The 19,550-nt window shown below is 42.7% G+C and overlaps 1 protein-coding gene across 7 annotated transcripts in view; it reads left to right on the forward strand.

Annotated features, from left to right (window-relative positions):
• CHST11 (carbohydrate sulfotransferase 11) overlaps nucleotides 1-19,550 on the forward strand; it is a 260,188-nt gene that overhangs the window by 25,691 nt on the left and 214,947 nt on the right. For 2 of the 7 annotated variants that reach the window (XM_043519511.1, XM_038388145.2), the window contains exon 1: nucleotides 1,031-1,348. The exons of 3 other annotated variants lie outside the window; for them this stretch is intronic. In XM_043519511.1, coding sequence (XP_043375446.1) covers nucleotides 1,231-1,348 — 118 coding nt within the window. In that variant the 5' untranslated portion in view covers nucleotides 1,031-1,230. Of the gene's footprint in view, nucleotides 1-897; nucleotides 1,349-19,550 lie in introns of those variants that run through there. 2 more of the 7 variants (XM_038388146.2, XM_043519515.1) reach the window with 2 other exon arrangements.

The following is a 19,550-nucleotide window of genomic DNA, read 5'->3' on the forward strand; positions in this document are numbered from 1 at the left end:
TTAATGTACAGTTCATGAAATAAACCACAGCATTAAACTGCTTTACTTTCAGTACTCTTTTTTTCTACATGTCTTTTCTGTCCTCCTGTCTGCCACTATTAATCCTGGTATTTACCTAGAAAACTGTAGTTATTTTTTCCATGTTTTTGCTTGTTTTTTTAAATTTTTGTAATAATCTGATACATTCCCAGGAAATGTTAAACAAAATAAAAACTGAAAAGGAAGTGCCTGGAACACAGGGTAATGCTTAGCCCTACCTCCCTTCATGCCCTTGAAGTCTTTTGGGGCTGCACTGCTGAAAGTCCAGTGAAGAGATGGCAAGGCCTCCTTCAGGGAGGGATAGTGAATTTGGAAGGCTCTCCCCTTCTCAGTATGGTGCCCATCACCATCGTATCTGGATTCCACAGCCTGACATTTTATTTCCACTTTAGCTTGTCTGTCGCGGTGGGAATTTATTTGCAGGTGGCTCCAAGTGCACTATCCAATCTCAGCTCTCAAGTCAAGGCAAATAGTTCCTAAATTCCTAGGAATCTTCCCATTACCTCCCGCTCCACCACGAGTAGCGGGTCTCTGGGCAGGGAACCACTTCCTCTCCCTATGTGGGGGGGCTCCTCTTTCCACTCTAGGGTGATAATGGACTCCCCCTAGAGAATCGTCCTTTTCTCCCCCTCCTCTCCAAATTCCCTCTCTCTGGAGATCCTTTAATCTCTCCCTAGAAGCTGCCAAGTGTTTGTCAAGCTGATTTGCCCCGCCCTCGGGGTAAGAAAGCCCCTCTTTAAATGTAGGGGAACGGGTTCATGTCGAACGTGTCCTGGAAACTGACCTGAACCCTCTGCAGCAGGCGCAGATAGGAGTGGCTTTGGGACCGCGAGGGAGCCCGCAGTCTTGCCAAGGAGCAGCTGGAAGCGACCATGTTCTTAGCAGGGTAGCACGCTCTGGCTCTCGCCTTCCCTCTGCGCAGACAACTCCTCCGCCCTCCCCGGCCCGGGAGCGGAGAGTGGTAAAGCCCAGCCTAGGACTATCACCCAGCCCCATGAAGTAGCCCTTGTGCGCTGCTACCCAGGCATCACCCAGAGCAGCCGCGGGAGGAGGCGCCAGGCGGGCAGGCAGCCGGCCGGCTTCCAGGCATCTCTGTGCGCTCCGAGCTCCTTCCACACCCCCAACTCCGAGCAGGGCGCCAACCGGCTCCCCATCCGCTGTGCTCCTGCCCCGCAGCCCCGGGACCAAGCCATGAAGCAGGCTCTGATGGAAGTCATGAGGATGAACAGGATTTGCAGGATGGTCTTGGTCACTTGCTTCGGATCCTTTATCCTGGTCATCTTCTATTTCCAAAGTATGTTGCATCCAGGTAGGGCACCGTCACTTGCTCTCCCGGTCTGCCGGCTGTGCCAGGCGGGGGGACGCGGGCTGGCGGACGGTGCGCTCCCCGCCGCGGGATTCAGGCTGCAATAATGACTCTCTTTCCTGCAGCCCGGATGGGCGGTAGTTTTATTCTTTTTGTGTCTGAGAGGGAAGGGGGATGGGGGGGAGAAGAGTGGCGCTGCCGGGAGAGGGGAGGGGGGGGTGAGATGTGGGGAGGGAATTGGTAGGGGATTAGAGAAAAGGGGTGTTTGAGATATTGGGGAGAGATTAATGGGGATTAGGATATTGGGGGAGAGGTGGGGATTGGGATTTGGGGGCTGTGGGGGATTAGCGGGGGATTGGGATATTGGGGGAGAGGTGGGGACGGGGGATTAGTAGAGGGTTGGGATATTGGGGGGGTCTGGGGGATTAGCAGGGGGTTGGGATATTGCAGGGAGAGGTGGGGACGGGGGATTAGTAGCGGGTTGGGATATTGGGGGGGTCTGGGGGATTAGCAGGGGATTGGGATATTGCAGGGAGAGGTGGGGACTGGGGATTAGTAGGGGATTGGGATATTGGGGAGGAGAGGTGGGGATTAGTATGGGATTACAGAAGGGGTGATATTAGGGGATTGAGATATTGGCGGATTATTGGGGAATTAGAGGAGGGACATTATTGAGGATTGAGCTACTGGGTGGACGCTGGTTGTGATGGTGAAGAGATTATTTGGGAGTGGAGAGAGAGTGACAGAGGCCTGCAGGGGTGGGGCTGGTCGGTCTGTCTGGGGGATCAACTCGGGTTGTGTACAGCGCCGGGCGCCGATGCTGTGAAATCCGGTTCCAGCGCTGCCTCTCAGCCCGGGAAGGTGAGCTGCAGGCCCGCGGGCTCTCGAATCGCTCTCCCCGCTTCCGATCCCTCCTTGCCATGTGGGTACGGGGAGTTAAGCAGCTCCGGGTTGCGCTGCCGCAGAGGGGCCGGGGAGCCCCGGGCCGGGCTGCTGACTGGGATCGCGGTCCCTGCTTCTGCCTTGCCTCGGGGGCTGAGGTGCTGCCGGGACTGTTGTTGGGGGGGGGGCCGGGCGCCCCGCTTCTGCCTAGCCACGAGGATTGGGGCGGCGGGGACGGGGACGAGGTTTTGCTGCTCCCGAGTGTGCTCTGAGGCTGCTAGCCCCGGTCCTGGCTTCTGCTTCCCGGGGGTGAACCTGCGCTGGGGCTCGGGGCGCTCCGGGATGGAGCCGGGGCGCCGCCGGCTCTCGCAGCTGGGGCCCGGGCTGGCCGCGCGCCTCTGGGGCGCAGCAATTGCTGCCGCTCCTCGCCCCCCGCTTTCTATCCCCAGGGTGCGGCAGCCGCAGCGCTGGGGCGGGGGTTGGGGAAGCAGAGGGGTGGGTGGGAGCGATGCTGCCCCGCTCTGTGGAGCGGCTGGCGGTGACCCTATGGCAGGGCGTGCAGTCAAGAGTACAGGGGTTGGGTCGCGGGGACGCCCGGGGGCTGCGGCGCCCCCGCGCTGAACTTCCAGCCGCTGCCCTCCGGGCGAGCCGGAGATTTCCTCTCCAGAGCCTTTCGCTGCGGCCTCAGCCCCCCTCAAGATGTCCTGCTAGCGCTGAAGCCAGCCCGTCCGTGTCTCCCTCCACTCGGAGCTCCGGAAAGGCTCCCCCAGCCTGCCTACCTCCCCCCCAGCGACGGGGACCACGCATCAGAACTGGGGGAGCCTGAGAAATAATCGCTACCCTCGGTCTGCCACCTCCCATTCCCCCTCCCCAGGGTTTAGCCAAACAGTTCAGTGCTACGCTGGTGAAGTAAAACACGCGTCCCTGTCTAATCCTCGCTCTCCTGTCTAAAGTGGAGCGCACAGATGGGAAGATCCTACACTGGATTACAAAAATTATAGCATAATGTGCATCTGAAAAGCCCTTGAGTGTCCCATGCTGTCTATCGGCCCGATCCTGCTGCTGCTGAAGTCAACTGGAAGCGTTACTAATGTAGTTCAGTGAGCGCAGGATCGGGCTCAGTATTTTATTCATCGACGCTCTACGGGTTGTTTTGAGTGGAGTCCTCTTCATCTGCCAGGTTTCAGAGCAGCAGCCGTGTTAATCTGTATCCGCAAAAAGAAAAGGAGGACTTGTGGCACCTTAGAGACTAACATTTATTTGAGCATAAGCTTGGGTGAGCTACAGCTCACTTGGTCGGATGCATTCAGTGGAAAATACAGTGGGGAGATTTATACACACAGAGAACATGAAACAATGGGTGTTACCATACACGCTGTAACCAGAGTGATCAGGTAAGGTGAGCTATTACCAGCAGGAGAGAAAAAAACCCTTTTGTAGTGATAATCAAGGTGGGCCATTTACAGCAGTTGACAAGAAGGTCTGAGGAAGGGGTGGGATAAATCTGGGGAAATAGTTGTACTTTGTGTAATGACCCATCCACTCCCAGTCTTTATTCAAGCCTAAGTTAATTGTATCCAGGTTGCAAATTAATTCCAATTCAGCAGTCTCTCCTTGGAGTCTGTTTTTGAAGCTTTTTTGTTGAAGAATTGCCACCTTTAAGACTGTAATTGAGTGACCAAAGAGACTGAAGTGTTCTCCCACTGGTTTTTGAATGTTATAATTGAATGTTGAAGGTCTGATTTGTGTCCATTTATTCTTTTACGTAGAGACTGTCCAGTTTGGCCAATGTACATGGCAGAGGGGCATTGCTGGCACATGATGACATATATCACATTAGTAGATGTGCAGGTGAAAACGAGCCTCTGATAGTGTGGCTGATGTGATTAGGCCCTATGATGGTGTTCCCTGAATTGCACCAGCCATCACACAACAGAACCACTGACACAGGAACCTATCCTTGCAACAAAGCCCGTTGCCAACTGTATCCACATATCTATTCAGGGGATACCATCATAGGTGTCCTGCTGGTAATAACTCACCTTATGTGATCACTCTCCTTAAGGTGTGTATGGTAACACCCATTGTTTCATGTTCTCTGTGTATATAAATCTCCCCACTGTATTTTCCACTGAATGCATCTAATGAAGTGAGCTGTAGCTCAGGAAAGCTTATGCTCAAATAAATGTTAGTCTCTAAGGTGCCACAAGTCCTCCTTTTCTTTCATCTGCCAGTTTCTTTTCTCGATGCAGGGTTTACTGGGGCGACATACATAATCTCTGGCCTATACATCAGTAGATCCATTGGTTTTCCCTGAGCAAGGACTGCAGAATCTGGTCAATAGCTGCAGAAATAATTTATGATCCAATTCCATTAAAATGTAGGCAGGTGTTTAATTTTAAATACTCAAATTGTCCCACTGAAATCAATGGAATTAAGCACTATTTGAGGTTACATACCTGCCTAAATCTCTGAAGGGTGGGGGAAGGGGACTTAATATGGGGGGATCCTTCAAGGAAATAAATTGAAGTTTGTTGGCAAATGTATTTTCAAGGAACTGAAAGATGTGGTGCTTGAATTTTGGACTGACAGTGAAAGTTTCGCTGTTAGAACATGAACAGAAATGATTCCCTCTTTCGACTATAGATTGTGTCCTCCTGAACCCTTTATGTGTAATGTGTTGGTGTTTCTGCGACCATTAAGTAGCCAAACCAATGCTATCGAATGCAAGGAGAGCTGGCAAGGTAGCCTTATAAATGGGGTTTGTATTCGTGTGATTAAAATAGCGGAATGAAAGTGTTTGCCTTCACATTCTAAAGACTTAAAATTAACTTCAGGTAGTTGTTCCAGTACAGAAAAAAGTATTTGAGATTGACTCCAAATTACTCTTCTCACTCCGCAGTGAGAAGAGTATTTTGGAGATTATAGGCTGGAGGAGTGAAATAATCTGTATGTGGGGCCAGATCCAAAGTTGATGACAGTCGGCGGAAAGGTTTCCAGCGATTTCAATGGGCTGAGGTTTGGGTCAGGACCTGAAAGAGAAAGTCATCAGTGCTCTGGATGAGGCTGGAAGGTTTGCACGACAATGGCTTGATTTTATTTAATTTGGCGATAGGGTCCTTGAAACTAGTGCACGTCCAAAGTGTTGCAGCTCTATGTAGTTAAGCGTCTGGTGGAAACCCTCAGTAAAAATGCACCCTTCAGTGAAGTGTAGGAATGTGATGTATGTTGGGGGTGAGGGGGCTGATCCTGCTCCTGTTGAAGTTGATTGGGAGCTTTGCCACTGATTTCAGTGGAAGCAGGATCGAGTCCTAGGACATTAGTATGGAGTGTGGAGCTGCAGCTGCTCCAGGAACAGACCTTTCATTGACTCCAGTGACTGTCCTACGTGCAGAGTGACTGCAGAACTGGGGCAGGCAGAAGAACATCACTTGCACACACAGTGCTCTGATTTCCCTCCCCTCCCCCCCCAGCATGAGGAACGATGGGGAAGCTGAAATTAAAATACTTAGAAGAATCACTGAATGATAGTTCAATGAAAACACGTGTTCAGCGTGTCCCTCCCAGCACCTTGGACATTGCCACTAAACTGTAATTGATCAAAATGACCTTCATTAAGGCTCTTGGGGTCACTAAGCATTTTACATTATGAACTGATAAGTATTTTATGATGCAGTTGATCTCGGCTTTTGTGGTGATACCTGGTTCTCCTGAATACCTCCCTACTCAATCATCTTCAACTGCTGGCTTCACAAAACTTGATATTTGCCTGTTGAATATATTCCCTTTCTTTGCCCATCTCGGTTCATACCTGCCAATCTCCCTTAACTAATACAAATGTATTGTATTATATTTTTTTTCCTATCCACCCAGTGCCCTCCACTCCCACTGACTTCACAGGGAGTGCTCAGCACATAGCAGAATTGGGGCCCCAACTGCCAATCATGAATACACTGTAGCCTGTCATTCAGAACAAATGTAATTTTTACAGTGGTTATATCCAGTGGGCAGTATATTTAGTAGGTTTATTCAAAGGTAATTGGTTACAGATTTATTTTTCCTAGCTTCAGATAAAATATAGTATCAAAATCCTGAATTTGAATTCAATAGGCCAGAGATGAAAATGCTTTCTGGAATGCATTTTTTGAATACCTCCAAAAAGTACTAAATGCATTTTATAGGGACAGTTGAGGATTACCGTTTATATTCTAACTTCTTTTAAAACTACATTTAAGTTGAGATTTCAAAGCAGTACAAAGATTTAATTTAGAGACTTAATAGAAGAAAGTCATATTGTAGAATCACTGTTGATTGGATAATGTGAACCTGATTGCTGTTTCATACAGGTTTACACTGCTGTAACTGAATTAATATCAGTGGAGTTGCACTGATTTACATGAGCAGAAGTGCAATTGGAATCTAGCCTTCTGTCTTCAAGGCAGTGGTTTGCAACCTTTTTTTTCATTTGTGGACCCCTACAAATTTTCATATAGAGGTGCAGACCCCTTTGGAAATCTTCAGCATAGTCTGTGGATTCCCAGGGGTCCGCAGACTGCAGGTTGAAAGCCACTGCTCTAAAGCACCTTTATGAGTGCAACTGGTTCTGCTTTGTGTGGTATATTTCTGTGATGTAAACTACTCTAGAACTTTCATAGACTTTAAACTAGGACCATATATATTAGGTTCCAAGCCAGGTATAGAGAAATTAAAGTGTAATGTGCAAAAATCTATTGTTCCAAGAGTTACCATCTATTTGTTACCTTATCTTACCCAAACATAAGCAGATGTCTGTGTTGTGATACAAGTGCATACTAGCCTACAGTTCTTATATAAACTTGTGATAAAAGTTTTTCAACTCCAGCAAGTTTGGTTTGTTAAGCAAAAGGGCATTGGGTAATTTTCCAAATATCATATGCTAGAGATATTGATATGAGGTGAGTTTCAGTGGAGTTGCACCAGGGATGAATTTTGGCTCAAGGAGTCCTCAAAGAGCATGGCTCTGGAGTGTATGTGTGGGGAGTTGGGACTGAAGGTATTAGGAGTTTTCAAAGTCTTGGCATTTTCTCTGTTTCAAGGTTTTTCTTTTTATGCGAAAGTCCGTCTGCCTGAGTTCATGCAACAACAAGCCAACAGTCAAGTGACATGTCTCTTTGCACCATGGTTCATCTCTCATGTCACTTTATTTATTTTATTATTACAGTAGTTGGTATGTTAGGGACCTCACAATTAGGGCTGGTCAAAAATTTTCCACCGAAACATTTTTTAATGGAAAATTGGGTTCTCAGCTAAATACCATTTTTTCACAAAAATGTCTTTCCATGGAAATTGTTAGTTTTCATCAAAATCTTCCCAAAATCAAAATTTTCTGGGGGTGGGGGAGAAGGAACCTATTATCCCTCAAACTCATAATACATATTAAAAGACACATTCCTTATCCTAAGGGGCTTTCAAAGTAATTCTAGATGTGATGCAAAAGAGGGAGAAGAAGCTGGGGAAGTATAGGGGTGACAGCAATAAGATTCTCCAGTTACTCAGCAAAGGCTAACCCCAGATGGACAAATCAGCCCTTAAGCTGTCAAGATAGATACATTGAATTCCATGATGTTTAGTTGTGGAGTTTTTGAATGAGACATTTAAAAATCAAGGTCATGAGACAGATCGTTTGCCTAGGATGAGTATGTGAAAGCTACCACAGTAACAAGAGCTTTAAAACAACAACAAACAAACCCTAGATAAGTAGGTTGGTCTCTTTTCTCCATGGAAGAATGTAGTTCATGTCCCCATGTGCATGGGAAACTGGGTGCATTGTACTCATCACTCTCTGCTCTATACGTCTCTCCTCCCTTGGAAGTCAATAGTAAACTGCTCCAAGTTACATGGTGACTCAAGGTTTTATTAACTTTGGCACAAAATCCCTCCTTGCTGTGGAACGTGCCCTTTAATGAAGCTTCTCAGGGCAGCTGCTGGCCAGGGAAGCTGAGCAGTACTGATGGCTGGGGAATAGCTGCAGGGGATTGTAGAGCATTGCGGAGACAAAAATGCAGATAGCCCTGGTTTCTGGAGGATTCCAGACATGTGTGGGTTCTGGGGAGGTTGAACCCACTACCTGTTCCTCTGGGAGGACACTACAATCCCTGATGGAATGATCTGATGGAAACTGAGGGGAAATCTGTGAAATTTCCCACTGCCTACATGGAATATTCTTTGTAGCAGAGCAATCTGCTCTCCTGACTGTTCTGTATGGATATTGAAGATCACAGGGCACTTTTGTAACTGTTTAGGGTTTATTCGAGTGTCCTCCTTCTTAAAAATGTCTCCTTTCTCTACTGTTGTTAAATGAACTATACGCCGGTTGACTTTTGCTCTCCAACCATGAGGTTGCTGCATTTCATTGCAGCTCTGTCTGTGTATGATCTTTTGATTTTAGGGTTTTCTACTGCTGCCCATCACCATAGTATCTGAGCCACCAATTGCCCAGTCATTAATGTCACACTTTACTGTTGGTATTGGTCTGTTGCTTGAACAAATGCTAGGTCTTTCCTTCTTTAAATGTCAAAATATGGCCCACCCTGTACCACTGATTGACTTAAGAGCTTTTTTAAAAAAAATCCCAAACTCACCACTGGTTTCAATGGTGGGTTCTGATCAGTAGTGCAATATTCCCTCTTTCTTTTCTCCCCTGCTTTTCAAGTGGAATGAGGTCCATGATGGTCTCTAGCAGTGGAAGGGATGGGAATGTGACACTCTGCAGAGAGACTCAGATTTTGTTCTACTTGGAGTATTTTGTAGTCAGAACAACTGGGGGAGCATGTTTATCTGGTATATTTTAATTAAGAGTTAGATTCTAGTGCAATCACATGGAGTGAAATCCTGTCCCCATTGGAGTCAGTGACAAAATCTCCATTGACTGACTTCAGTGGGGCTAGGATTTCAGACACTGAGTAGCCCCCTGCTCCTCCAGTCATTCCATTGACTTCAGTGGGACAACTTGAAGAATTTAGTACTACTCAATGCGAGTAAGCTTGTCAGGCTGACCCTGTGTGTCAAGAACACTTGTAGTCTGGGAATGTACTGACTTGGGCACCTAATTGTCCTTTGTGCCTTTTGAGAATCTCCCTCTTTAATTAATATTAGCCCACTTTTTAGAGGGTAACTTTTTCATATGTGTGGATATGAATATGGCTTTTTGGAAAAAACACTTCCTATTTAACCTCCAAAAAAAGAAAAAGTGCCTGTTATTTCTGGAAATGTTGAAACCAAACTTATAGGGTACCACCCATGGCTAGTTTCCATTAAATGGTCAGAACATCTATTACTTCATAATAACTATTTCCAAAAGGTAGATGGTATAAGTTTTAAAAATTTTTAATGGTCTAAAAATGTAAGCTCTCATTAGTACAGACATTTGCAAAACACCTTATAAATATTGTGGAAGTTTGCGCTGACTTTTATAGTATTAATGCTCTGTACTACAGACTTAAACCTGTCAAGATTTGGCTCAAACCTCATTTTTTCCAAGACACAAAAAAATTCCATTCACATTAAACTTTTATTTTTTCTGTAAGAAATAGACATATAAATAGATGTATAAAACAGAAATGCACAGTGCAGTGTATAAAAACATTTATAGGCTTGGTTAAGTGTAACCAGTGTGTCAACAGCTTCATGTCTGTGCTGGGTGGGCATATTTTCTGAATGCTTAAATTGTTTCCATTACTTTTTCACAGGGACAGAGTGGTTTATCTTGTATGAGACATGTAACTTTAAAAGCAGTTCAGAGAAGTGGAAGAAGCTGGATCCCTGTTGGCTTTCCCAAAGCCTGCACTGCAGTACAGTATTTAATTTGATTTTTATATGTAGCCTGAGATACTGTATCAGATCCTTGCGTATGAGGATACTTCATTCATCCTTGTGTGAATGTCATTATAATAGTATCACAATTGCCCTTCTCTGAAGTCTTTTGAGTTAAAACATATGTATTATGTATCAACTCGAAGGTAATCCTGAGACATTTAAATAGAAAGATGGGGTTGGGGATGGAGACACAGCATCTTAAATTTGATACAATTTTATTTATAGATAGTTTACATGGTTTAAGGCAGTTGTTTGGGTTCTTATTTGATTAGCTTAAGCATGAATATTTTTTTATGTATACAGTATGATAGTGTGTATGCAATTTAAGGGCCTTGTCCAAAGCCCATATAAGTAAATAGTCTTTTTATTGACTTCACTGGGTGCTGAATCTGACCCTAAAAAAATTTTTTTTTTAATTAAAATGAATGTTTGTGGAAATCATCATCCCAGGGTTCAAGGCCAACAGACATTTCTAGGGTGTTAGATTTGATACTTCATTGATTTACAAGGATAAAGTCCATTAGAAAACACATTCCCGGGGTTTTAGCCCACAAAAGCTTATGCCCAAATAAATTTGTTAGTCTCTAAGGTGCCACAAGTACTTGTTTTTTTTCCTGTTCCTTGTGTAGCTCAACTGTCCTGTCTCTTTATGGGTGGAGTGGATTTCATCCTTTATGGTGGCTATTCAGATTACAGCGGTTTGGCTGATTTCCCCTTTTCTTCTTCTTTGTATTTAGTCAAAGATCAGGGCCTCATTTTCTAGGCACTGTATACACATTGAGTGAAAAAATGGTTCCCTGCCATAAAGAGCTCACAGTATAAGTCATAGATGATAAAACAGACGAATGGAAGGCTTCAGACCCCAGTTACTTCTGCACCATTCCTCCACTCCTACCCCTGAAGAGAGCAAGTGTTCTGGGTTCTCTGTTCCCTTTTTTGTGGATATAACCATGGGAGGATATGCTCTGACCCTTTTTATTGTTAGTTGTTTACTTTGGCATCTGAAAGCCAAGACTTAATGAATACATCAGAACTCCACTGTAGAGTCATTAACATGAGTATTCAGTACGACTTGCTGTATGAACAAATTCAATTCTCTCTCCTCTTCTTCCTCCCCGCCCCCCATTTCCACTGAAGCCAAATCTAAGCTTTCTAGATCAGGGCTCTGTTTTGTAAACTTGTTACAGGTTTTAACTTAATGCAAATTTTTATAGTGACTCTATGGCTAATAAACTGCTCTGATTCTACTGATTTATAAATATAACTCACTCTCCACATGCAGTTCCCTTACAGCTGCTGAGCAGCCCTGGGGTACTGTCACCATATCAGTTGCAGTGAGTTTTGGGCCATTGGATCCATGTAAATGTTCATCCCCTGTCCTCCCCCTCTGTTGGTCTTCTTTGTGGTATTCTGCCCACACAGCGAAGGCCTGGTATACAGTCCCTTTCTGGGGATATAGGGATTACACAGGCAGACAGGATAGCTCCAGCTCATTTTCTCTGCACATCCCCTACACTGGTCTTAAATGGGATACTAATCGCACACTGCCCCAAAGCGGAGCTTGAGTTGGCTGGAAGGCTTTGAGAATGGCCTCCTTACTTTCTAATATACAAATGAACTGCTTGTCTGTGTGAATCAGAAAGGTTCTACTGCGTTAAATAAACAAATGTCCTTACTTTAGATTAACATGCAAAGAATTTTTAATACCTCACTTACTTTTACCCTTTAGCTCTTTTTGCTTGCTGTTTGCACTGCACTCATCTTAGACAATATAAACAGACTATCAGTTCACTTTTACCTTTTATTAGTTACTTTTGTAGACTGGTTCTTATGTCCCAAACGTGAGGCTATAATGTTTAGCTTGTAGCACCAGAAAGGAATATTCATGAATGAATGTATACATCGTTTCCATTGAACATTTTACAATAGTTTCTTGATGATATTTCTGCTGAGATTAGAACTGGCTGAAAAAATGGTTTGGAGGTTTTTGGTTTTTTGCAAGGAAAAGAATTGTTGAAAACGTTGACCTTTTTTCACTGAAATTTTGATGACAAAAATTTATCAAAATTGTTAAAAACATCCAGAAATTGTCAGCTCTAGTTAATCTTTTGTAAAAGGTTGGGTTTGTTAGTTCATTTTTTCCGTACAAAATTTATAATTTGGGCCAACGCAGCCCAATCTGCCAACCTTCAAGGCGCACGCTTTTTTAGGAGGGCTACTGACGAAGCAAATATTGTTCAGGTGTGATGCGTTCAGGGAAAATGGGGAGTTTATTTTATGCTGGTTTATTCTTTGGTAAGATCATGTTGTTTTTGGTTTTATTGTATTTTTAAAATAATTGTCACATCTGACTAGACTTGCCATTTTACTAACTGAAAGAAATTTATTCAGCAATGATCCTTTTAAGCTAAATTTCAACTAGTCCATCTCAACATATGTAGATATTTGAAGATGAGCTGCTCAGAAAAATTAAAGTTGTTATAAATTCTTCCAAGGCAAGAAATGAGAGTGCAGTTTTGTAAATGACATTAGCTTAAGCAAGAAGAGATGGTGTCTTTCAGGGTAGTATGAATGTTGTTTGTGCCACATTATAGACAGTGAAGGATGAATTCGCATCCTTCTGCCATCAATCAGTGGTGCTGTGCTTTCACACTTGTGTGAAGGAACTGAGCAGCACATAATGGGAGAAATGGAAAGTGCAAACAATATATTTGAGCAGAATTTCTCACTGCTTTGTGAATCCACTGGTATATTTTGTGAGACATTTTCAGAGTCCAAAGAGTAGTGTAAAGGGGAATGGACTGTGGCCATGGAAGAACAGACATACATCCTGATTCTGCTGATGCTTAGGTCTGTTCTTAATTTTCCTCTGATGAGTAGTCCCATTGATTTCAATGGGATATTCATGTGATTGAAGTTAAGAGTGCTTGTGTTTGCAGCACCTTGGCTGGTTCCTCCAGGATGTGAGAAAGGGGCTCAGTCTTTCTCAGCCATGCTGGTTCTGCAAAGGAACCACTTCTCCTTTGAATCCTGTGCACAGGCTGGCAATCATTGTCTCGGGCTGCAAGATGCTGTTCTTCGTAATCTTCATATCAAAAGATTGTGCCTTTTTATGTTACTTAGCTGGGCTGTGGGAGACTATCGTTTTTAATTGTAGAATTCATACAAGGAATAAAAGGCTCTGTTGGGGTTTCAGTCCATTTCTCAAACACATTGTGTTCAATACAAAGCAGAGAACTATGTTCTTTTACTTTTTTTTTTTAAACTAGCATTTGCCGTTCATTTATAAAAGGTTCTATTACTGGTGCTTAAAATATATGTATTCTAAAACAATGAAAATTGGGATTTTTTTAGAAAGGGTTACTCTTTTTTTTTTTTTAAAGGGTTTTAATTCCCTTAACAGATGGTATTCTTTTGTAGCTGGTAATTCACATACTTCATCTTTGCCAACAAATCTGGATTGTGTAAGGTGGGCAGAAAGCATTTAGTGCTTTTAAAATGACTAACTTGTAGGGATTTGAGGATTATGGAAAGATAGAGGTATAATTAATAAGGTATTTATAATAGGATCCCTCAGATAATATCTATTATAATGCCTTATCTTAAAACAAAGAGCTCTAGGTATTTAAAATCCTTTAAATGCCATTTGCATTATTGTACTCCAATTTTTATTGGTATGCAACTGGGCCAATTTTGTGTCTGTAAACTTAAACGGAATTGCATGTTGTGCACACATACTGTAGCACTAGGAACCGATTATACACGTTTCTGATAATCCATAATAAAACAACCGTTGCTGGATGTGGGAGAGGAGAACTTTGTATGAGCTAAGGGTGTGTGTGTGTGTGAAATGTTTCAAATATTAAGTATGATAGTTAATAATAACTTACATGCTTTGGGGTTGTAGGCATGAAAGGGTAAAGCTGGGCCATTTTTAATAGTGCAATCACTATTGGTTATGCCTGGTTAGCTTTGAAAAATGAATAAGATTTGTATGTTTCTAGATGAGGATCAAACTATATTTAAGTTAGGAGCTAAAGTCTGAACAGTGGGTTCTTTGGGTAGGAGAGATAGGGCAGGGGGAGGGAAAAGTGGCAAAAATATCTCTCAAATGGGTGCTCAGATGTGTTACAAAATCAGTGTTAATATTCACATATGATCTGGTTCTAAGCATTGCCATGTATCATTCCCTTTGACAGATAATTCCTGCCTGGGAGAGAAATAATATTTCAGGGTATAAATAAAATCTCCATTGCCTGATCAGGGGTAATCATGCAGAACATGCCTGCTGATCTTTATCCTACATGTCCCCTCCACACCCTTCCAGTCTCTGTTGTGGAGGTACTACAAAGTGGCCCCTCTGAGTTTGGAAGACAGAAATAGGTTGGACACATTCTGTCCAGCAATTTGCAGCTATCTGGTTTTTATTTATTTTTTTGTCAGACTCCTATGCACAGTGTCACCCAAAAGGGGCCTAAGATTTTAGGGCTGTCATGAAAGGGGTATATTGATGGGAGGGTTGAGTTTGCTAGAGTGGTGACTATTGCCTAGTGAAGTCAATTGAAAGACACCCATTGAGTTTTATGGGCATGGGGTCAAGCTTTTGGGGATGGAATAAATGTTTCCTAAATTATGTATAGGGCACATATCTACTGTAATGGGTAAACTGCAGGACAAATTCTGTTCTGTTTCACTAGTGTAAATATGGCAAAATTCCAGTGACTTCAGTATATTGATTCTGGACTAACACCACTGTAACTGAGAGCAGAATTTGTTCCTTTGTGTTCTTGCTTCTTCTTCTCTAGTGACTTGTTTAATTTGCTTTCAGCAACATACTTTTTATTAGACCCCTTCTACATTAAAGTGAACTGTGGCTTTTTCCATAGAGGTGTGTGTTTTAAAGTACTAAAAGTTGCACTGTCCTCTATTCATTTCGGTGGAGATAACACTGATAGATTAAGAATATATATAAAGTCTGCACACAGGCCATCAATATTATCACAGTCCACTGGTCCTGCCATAAAATTGCACACTCCAGCAGAAAAAGCTATTAATATTTCTGGTATGACAGCAAAAGTTTAATTGCCTTTTAGCAAAAATTACAAAAAAATCTTCCTAGGCTACAATTGCAAAATATTAAATAGACTGAAATGGTGAATGTAAGACAGATGTGACTTAATTAAAACAAGGTTTCTGATTTGTCAATCTGGATCCTGTTTTGGTTTTCAGAATGCATCAGATTTTCTGGTGAGTCTTTCAATACTTATTTCATGCTTTCTAAACATTTTCCGAAAACGTTCCAGAGTGGAGAAGGACGAATTTTGTAGATGATGCCAAGCGTTAGCAACGGCACTTTTAACAAAACAAAAATATACACAAGGCCATTGTGTCTAAACAAGTTAGTAATGCCCAAAGTGTATGCACTACAGGAGGCTGAAAGTCACTTAGAATGAACTATCTAAAGAATGCCATATAACCAATGTGGTAGCATATTACTGTGAGAATTCTTTGTACAGTGAAAAATGTGCCCTAGTCCCCTTTTTCTGTCTGATTTGGCACCTATGGGAAGAGGCAATAATTATTGCTTGTCCAAACTAGCCTGGGTCATTACCAATCACCAGTCTCTGCACTGAGTTTTCTTCTTTCTTTTCTCTGTCACTTTCAGACTCTTTGCATGCCTCCACGTTCACTGGGGCATGGTGTGAAAACAATCTGAAGGTGTCTTGTTACACACCCCCTTTCCAGCTACAGAATCTCTTTTAATTAAGATTATTATTTCAACCAATTTTGCTGTTACAAAATGATTTCTCCCCAGTGTATTTCTATGAGGCTGGGAAACGTTGCTACATGTAATACAATGTGTGTATTAATTAGTGATTATTCCAGTTCATTCCCTTCATGTAGCCACTTGTTGCATGGCATTGGTCCTAAAACATTCCCATTTAAGAAGGAAGCAACCATTTTAGAAATCCTCACTGATAGTTTTGCTTGAGTATGAACAACAGAATCTGGCTCTTTAATAATAATTAGTAAATAGTCTTTTCATCCATGGATCTCAAACCACTATATAAAGCAGACAAGTACCATTACCCCCTTCTACAGATGGAGAAACTGAGGCACAGAAAGGAAAAAATGACTTACCCCAGGTCATCCAGTAGGCTAGTGGCAGAACTGGGAATAGAACCTGCGGTGAGATTCTGTGCTATGCCTCTATGGGTGGAGTAGGAAGTTCTGGAGTCAAAACTTTCTGTGGGCCAGTGCTGTCTGGAGTCTCTGCAGTGCTAAATGCTGTGCGTCCTCCGGCACACTGCTTCTGCTAGGGCCTTGTGAGGGGGTCTTTGGAGGGCAGCCTGATGGCTATCTTCTGCAGTGTTTGTGGCAGGAGAATCCTCCCCTGGCTGGCTTTTAGGACCCTGTTACACTGCTCTGACACAAAGGAGCTGGAGAAGGGATGAGGATCTCGTCTGAGTCTCAATCCAGGGCCCCTTCTACTGGGACAAACTGCTTAAACATATCATAGAGAAGGGAAACAAACCAACCATTCTAGTTCATAATTTTTCATTGTTTGATATTTACATTTGGGTTTTTGAAAGTCGAATCCACTGTGATCTGTCTTGTATGCATGCTGACTAATATTAAATATGTTTATTTGGATCAGAAGTAAGCATTACCCTTGAAAAATCAAGACTTTTAGCTCTTTAAATAGTTGGAAGCAGTAGATTTTTAGGTACCAACTTCATGCAGAACAGGGAAAAAAAAAGTGAGTCTACTAGAAGTCAAGTTCCATGAAAGAAGCTTAGAATTAAACATCAAAATATCAATCTTTTCAAAGGGGATACAAATAATGCATCTCACTTATGATGGTGCCTTTAATCTCAGGATTTCAAAAGACTTAAAAAGTTACATGAGCATTATTACTGGAGCTGCAGCATGGTCTAGTGAATCTGACATGGTCCTGGGAATCAGGAAACCTGGTCTGTAGTCCCAGCTCTGCCACTGATCTGCTGTGTGACCCAGACCAGTCATTTCACTTCTGTGTTCTGCTGTTTCCTCTCCATCCTTTATCTGGCTTGTCTATTTAGATTGTAAACTCCTCAGTGTCTTTTGCTATGTGCGGGGCTTGATGAGGAAATGGAGGTGTATTGAGATTAAGGCCTTGTCTATGCTTAAAAGCTCAGCTGGTATAGCTAGACCGGCAAAACCCTCCTAGTGTAAACAGTTATGCCAGGAAAAAGTACTTTTGCCACTCTGTCTTATACTGATTTGGTAAGTAGAAGAAACTATGCTGGCAAAAGCACTCTTTGTCTGGTATGACTGCATCTGCACTAGGGCTTTGGCATCAAAGCTATTTCATTAAAAAAAAAAATGTACCCCAGATAGTGAAACCATTAAGTGTAGACTTGACCTGAGGAAATTGATCTCATAGTACCACTTTGCTACTGATTCTGAAATACTATTTGCATTACCATGCCAGTCATGATAGATAACTTAACCATAAATTAAAACATTCCTGATACGGGAATACAGGTTGCTGTAAAATCCCTGCAGTTTTGCTAGTTCAGCTTTTCTGCAAGTTAAGAGCAAAAGTCTCCTGTCCAGGTTACGCTTGCTGATATCAGACAGGTAATATAAATTAAATATGTTATGAGTGAAAGACTTGACTGATGCTTTTACAGATTCTTCCATTCTCCCAGCTGTGCCCATCAGATCTGCCTCTCTGGCATGTTTTAGATGTTGGTGCTTTCTAAGTGGATGTGCTCAATAAGACAAATTCTTAACATACCTTGTTACTAATGCATTTTTTACCAGCTGAAAACAACACAAATTAAATCGGATATTGTGGAAAAATCTTTGTTTACTGGCCTTCAGCAGAAACATAATTATACTTCAGGTAATGCCATTCCAAGACGTGAAATTGATCATTATAATTACAACTAATGAGACAAATGGAGAACATTTTGGCCTCATTCCTGAAAATGCAGCTGAAAAACTCTCTGCATGTGTACAGTCCCACTGCATGTGGGGAAAGTTACTCACATGAGCAAGTGTGTGCAGGATTGGGGCCTTTGTTTGTAAAGCAGGATGTGATATTTAGAACAAATGAAGTGCACCAAGTGCTGCCCAAAGAGAAGATATTTATGAATCCTTATCATACCCCCCTCTGTCCCTGAAATTTAAATATCTAAGCCCTTTCCACTGCCAGATGTACACAGTGGGAAACGTGGCTTTATGATGGATACTGAATGATCACCGACTGCAGAGCTGCTCCTGACTCAAAGAACATAAGACCTACCGTACTGAGGAGGACAAGGGTTCCATTTATTCTAATAGCCAGTGTCTGACAATAGCTAGTACCAGATGTGCCAGCAGAAGGTGCAAGAAATCCTGAAGTTGGGAAGTGGGCAGCTGTGGAAGAACTTGTTAGGAAAGAAGCTTTTTCTTAGCCACACTCCTCCCCTATCCGTTAGCAGTTGGCTTCTTCCCAGAAGCATGAAGAACTTTGCTCTGAGTGTCTTGAGATATTGCTGATACTGGATTGCCAGTATATTGTAGTTGCATTTTGTTGCCTGATCTATTGATTAAATATTGATTAAATGTTCCCAATTAACACTCTGAAATGTGGTAGATTCTGGTCCCAAGATCAGGCCCAGTATTATCAGAATTACTGCTTTGGGAGCTCCGTAGGGCACAGCAATGACAACACTCACACTCCGGAAAGATCTTTTATAACTGTAAAGCTTTTATTACTACAGTGATTTAGTCCAATAAGTAAAACAAGTCAAGTGAGATAATGCCGCATTCTAAGAGCGACCAGCACCATTACACTCTACTCACTCTATCCTTGGGGAGAGCTCTAAGGGTCGAGACGGAGCCTAGTTTGACTCTGGCATGCTGATGAAGAACTCCAATGACTGTACCTGAGACCAGATGTTGTATAGGCCTCGGTGTCCCTCATGCACATGCATGCATTGCTCTTTCCTGCTTTACCATATCTTAACTTCCTCACCCCCATAATGTCAGGGCACCCTTATCCTATAGGTTAGTATGTTAATTAAGTTATATGCATCAATTGAATTACCATGGTTACCTGCAGTTAGGCATCTGCTGATATTCCCCTCCACAAATATCGTAAACTGGTACAGATTGTGGTCACCTGTCAGCAGTTTTTAACACCTGTGATTATTACAAAGTAATAAACAAAGCCGTGTGCCATCTTGTGACTTAAGGTCACTGTTAGTTTACTTATTTATGCTAACTTTATTCAGCAACTGCTCCTGCTCAGGCTATAAGGTAACTGCTTAAGCTATTCTTATAGGTCTAGGCCTATAGCTCTCTTGCATTTCTGCTATCAGTTCCTTGCCCTTTCATCCTTTAATTCCGACTAGGATTATTCCATGGCTACAATTTGAATGATCAAGATGGACCACTTCATATGTTCAATTATTGCCTAAAAATACATGGAGATTTT

Source organism: Dermochelys coriacea, chromosome 1 (genome assembly GCF_009764565.3).
Source record: "Dermochelys coriacea isolate rDerCor1 chromosome 1, rDerCor1.pri.v4, whole genome shotgun sequence".
Taxonomy (NCBI): Eukaryota; Metazoa; Chordata; order Testudines; family Dermochelyidae; genus Dermochelys; species Dermochelys coriacea.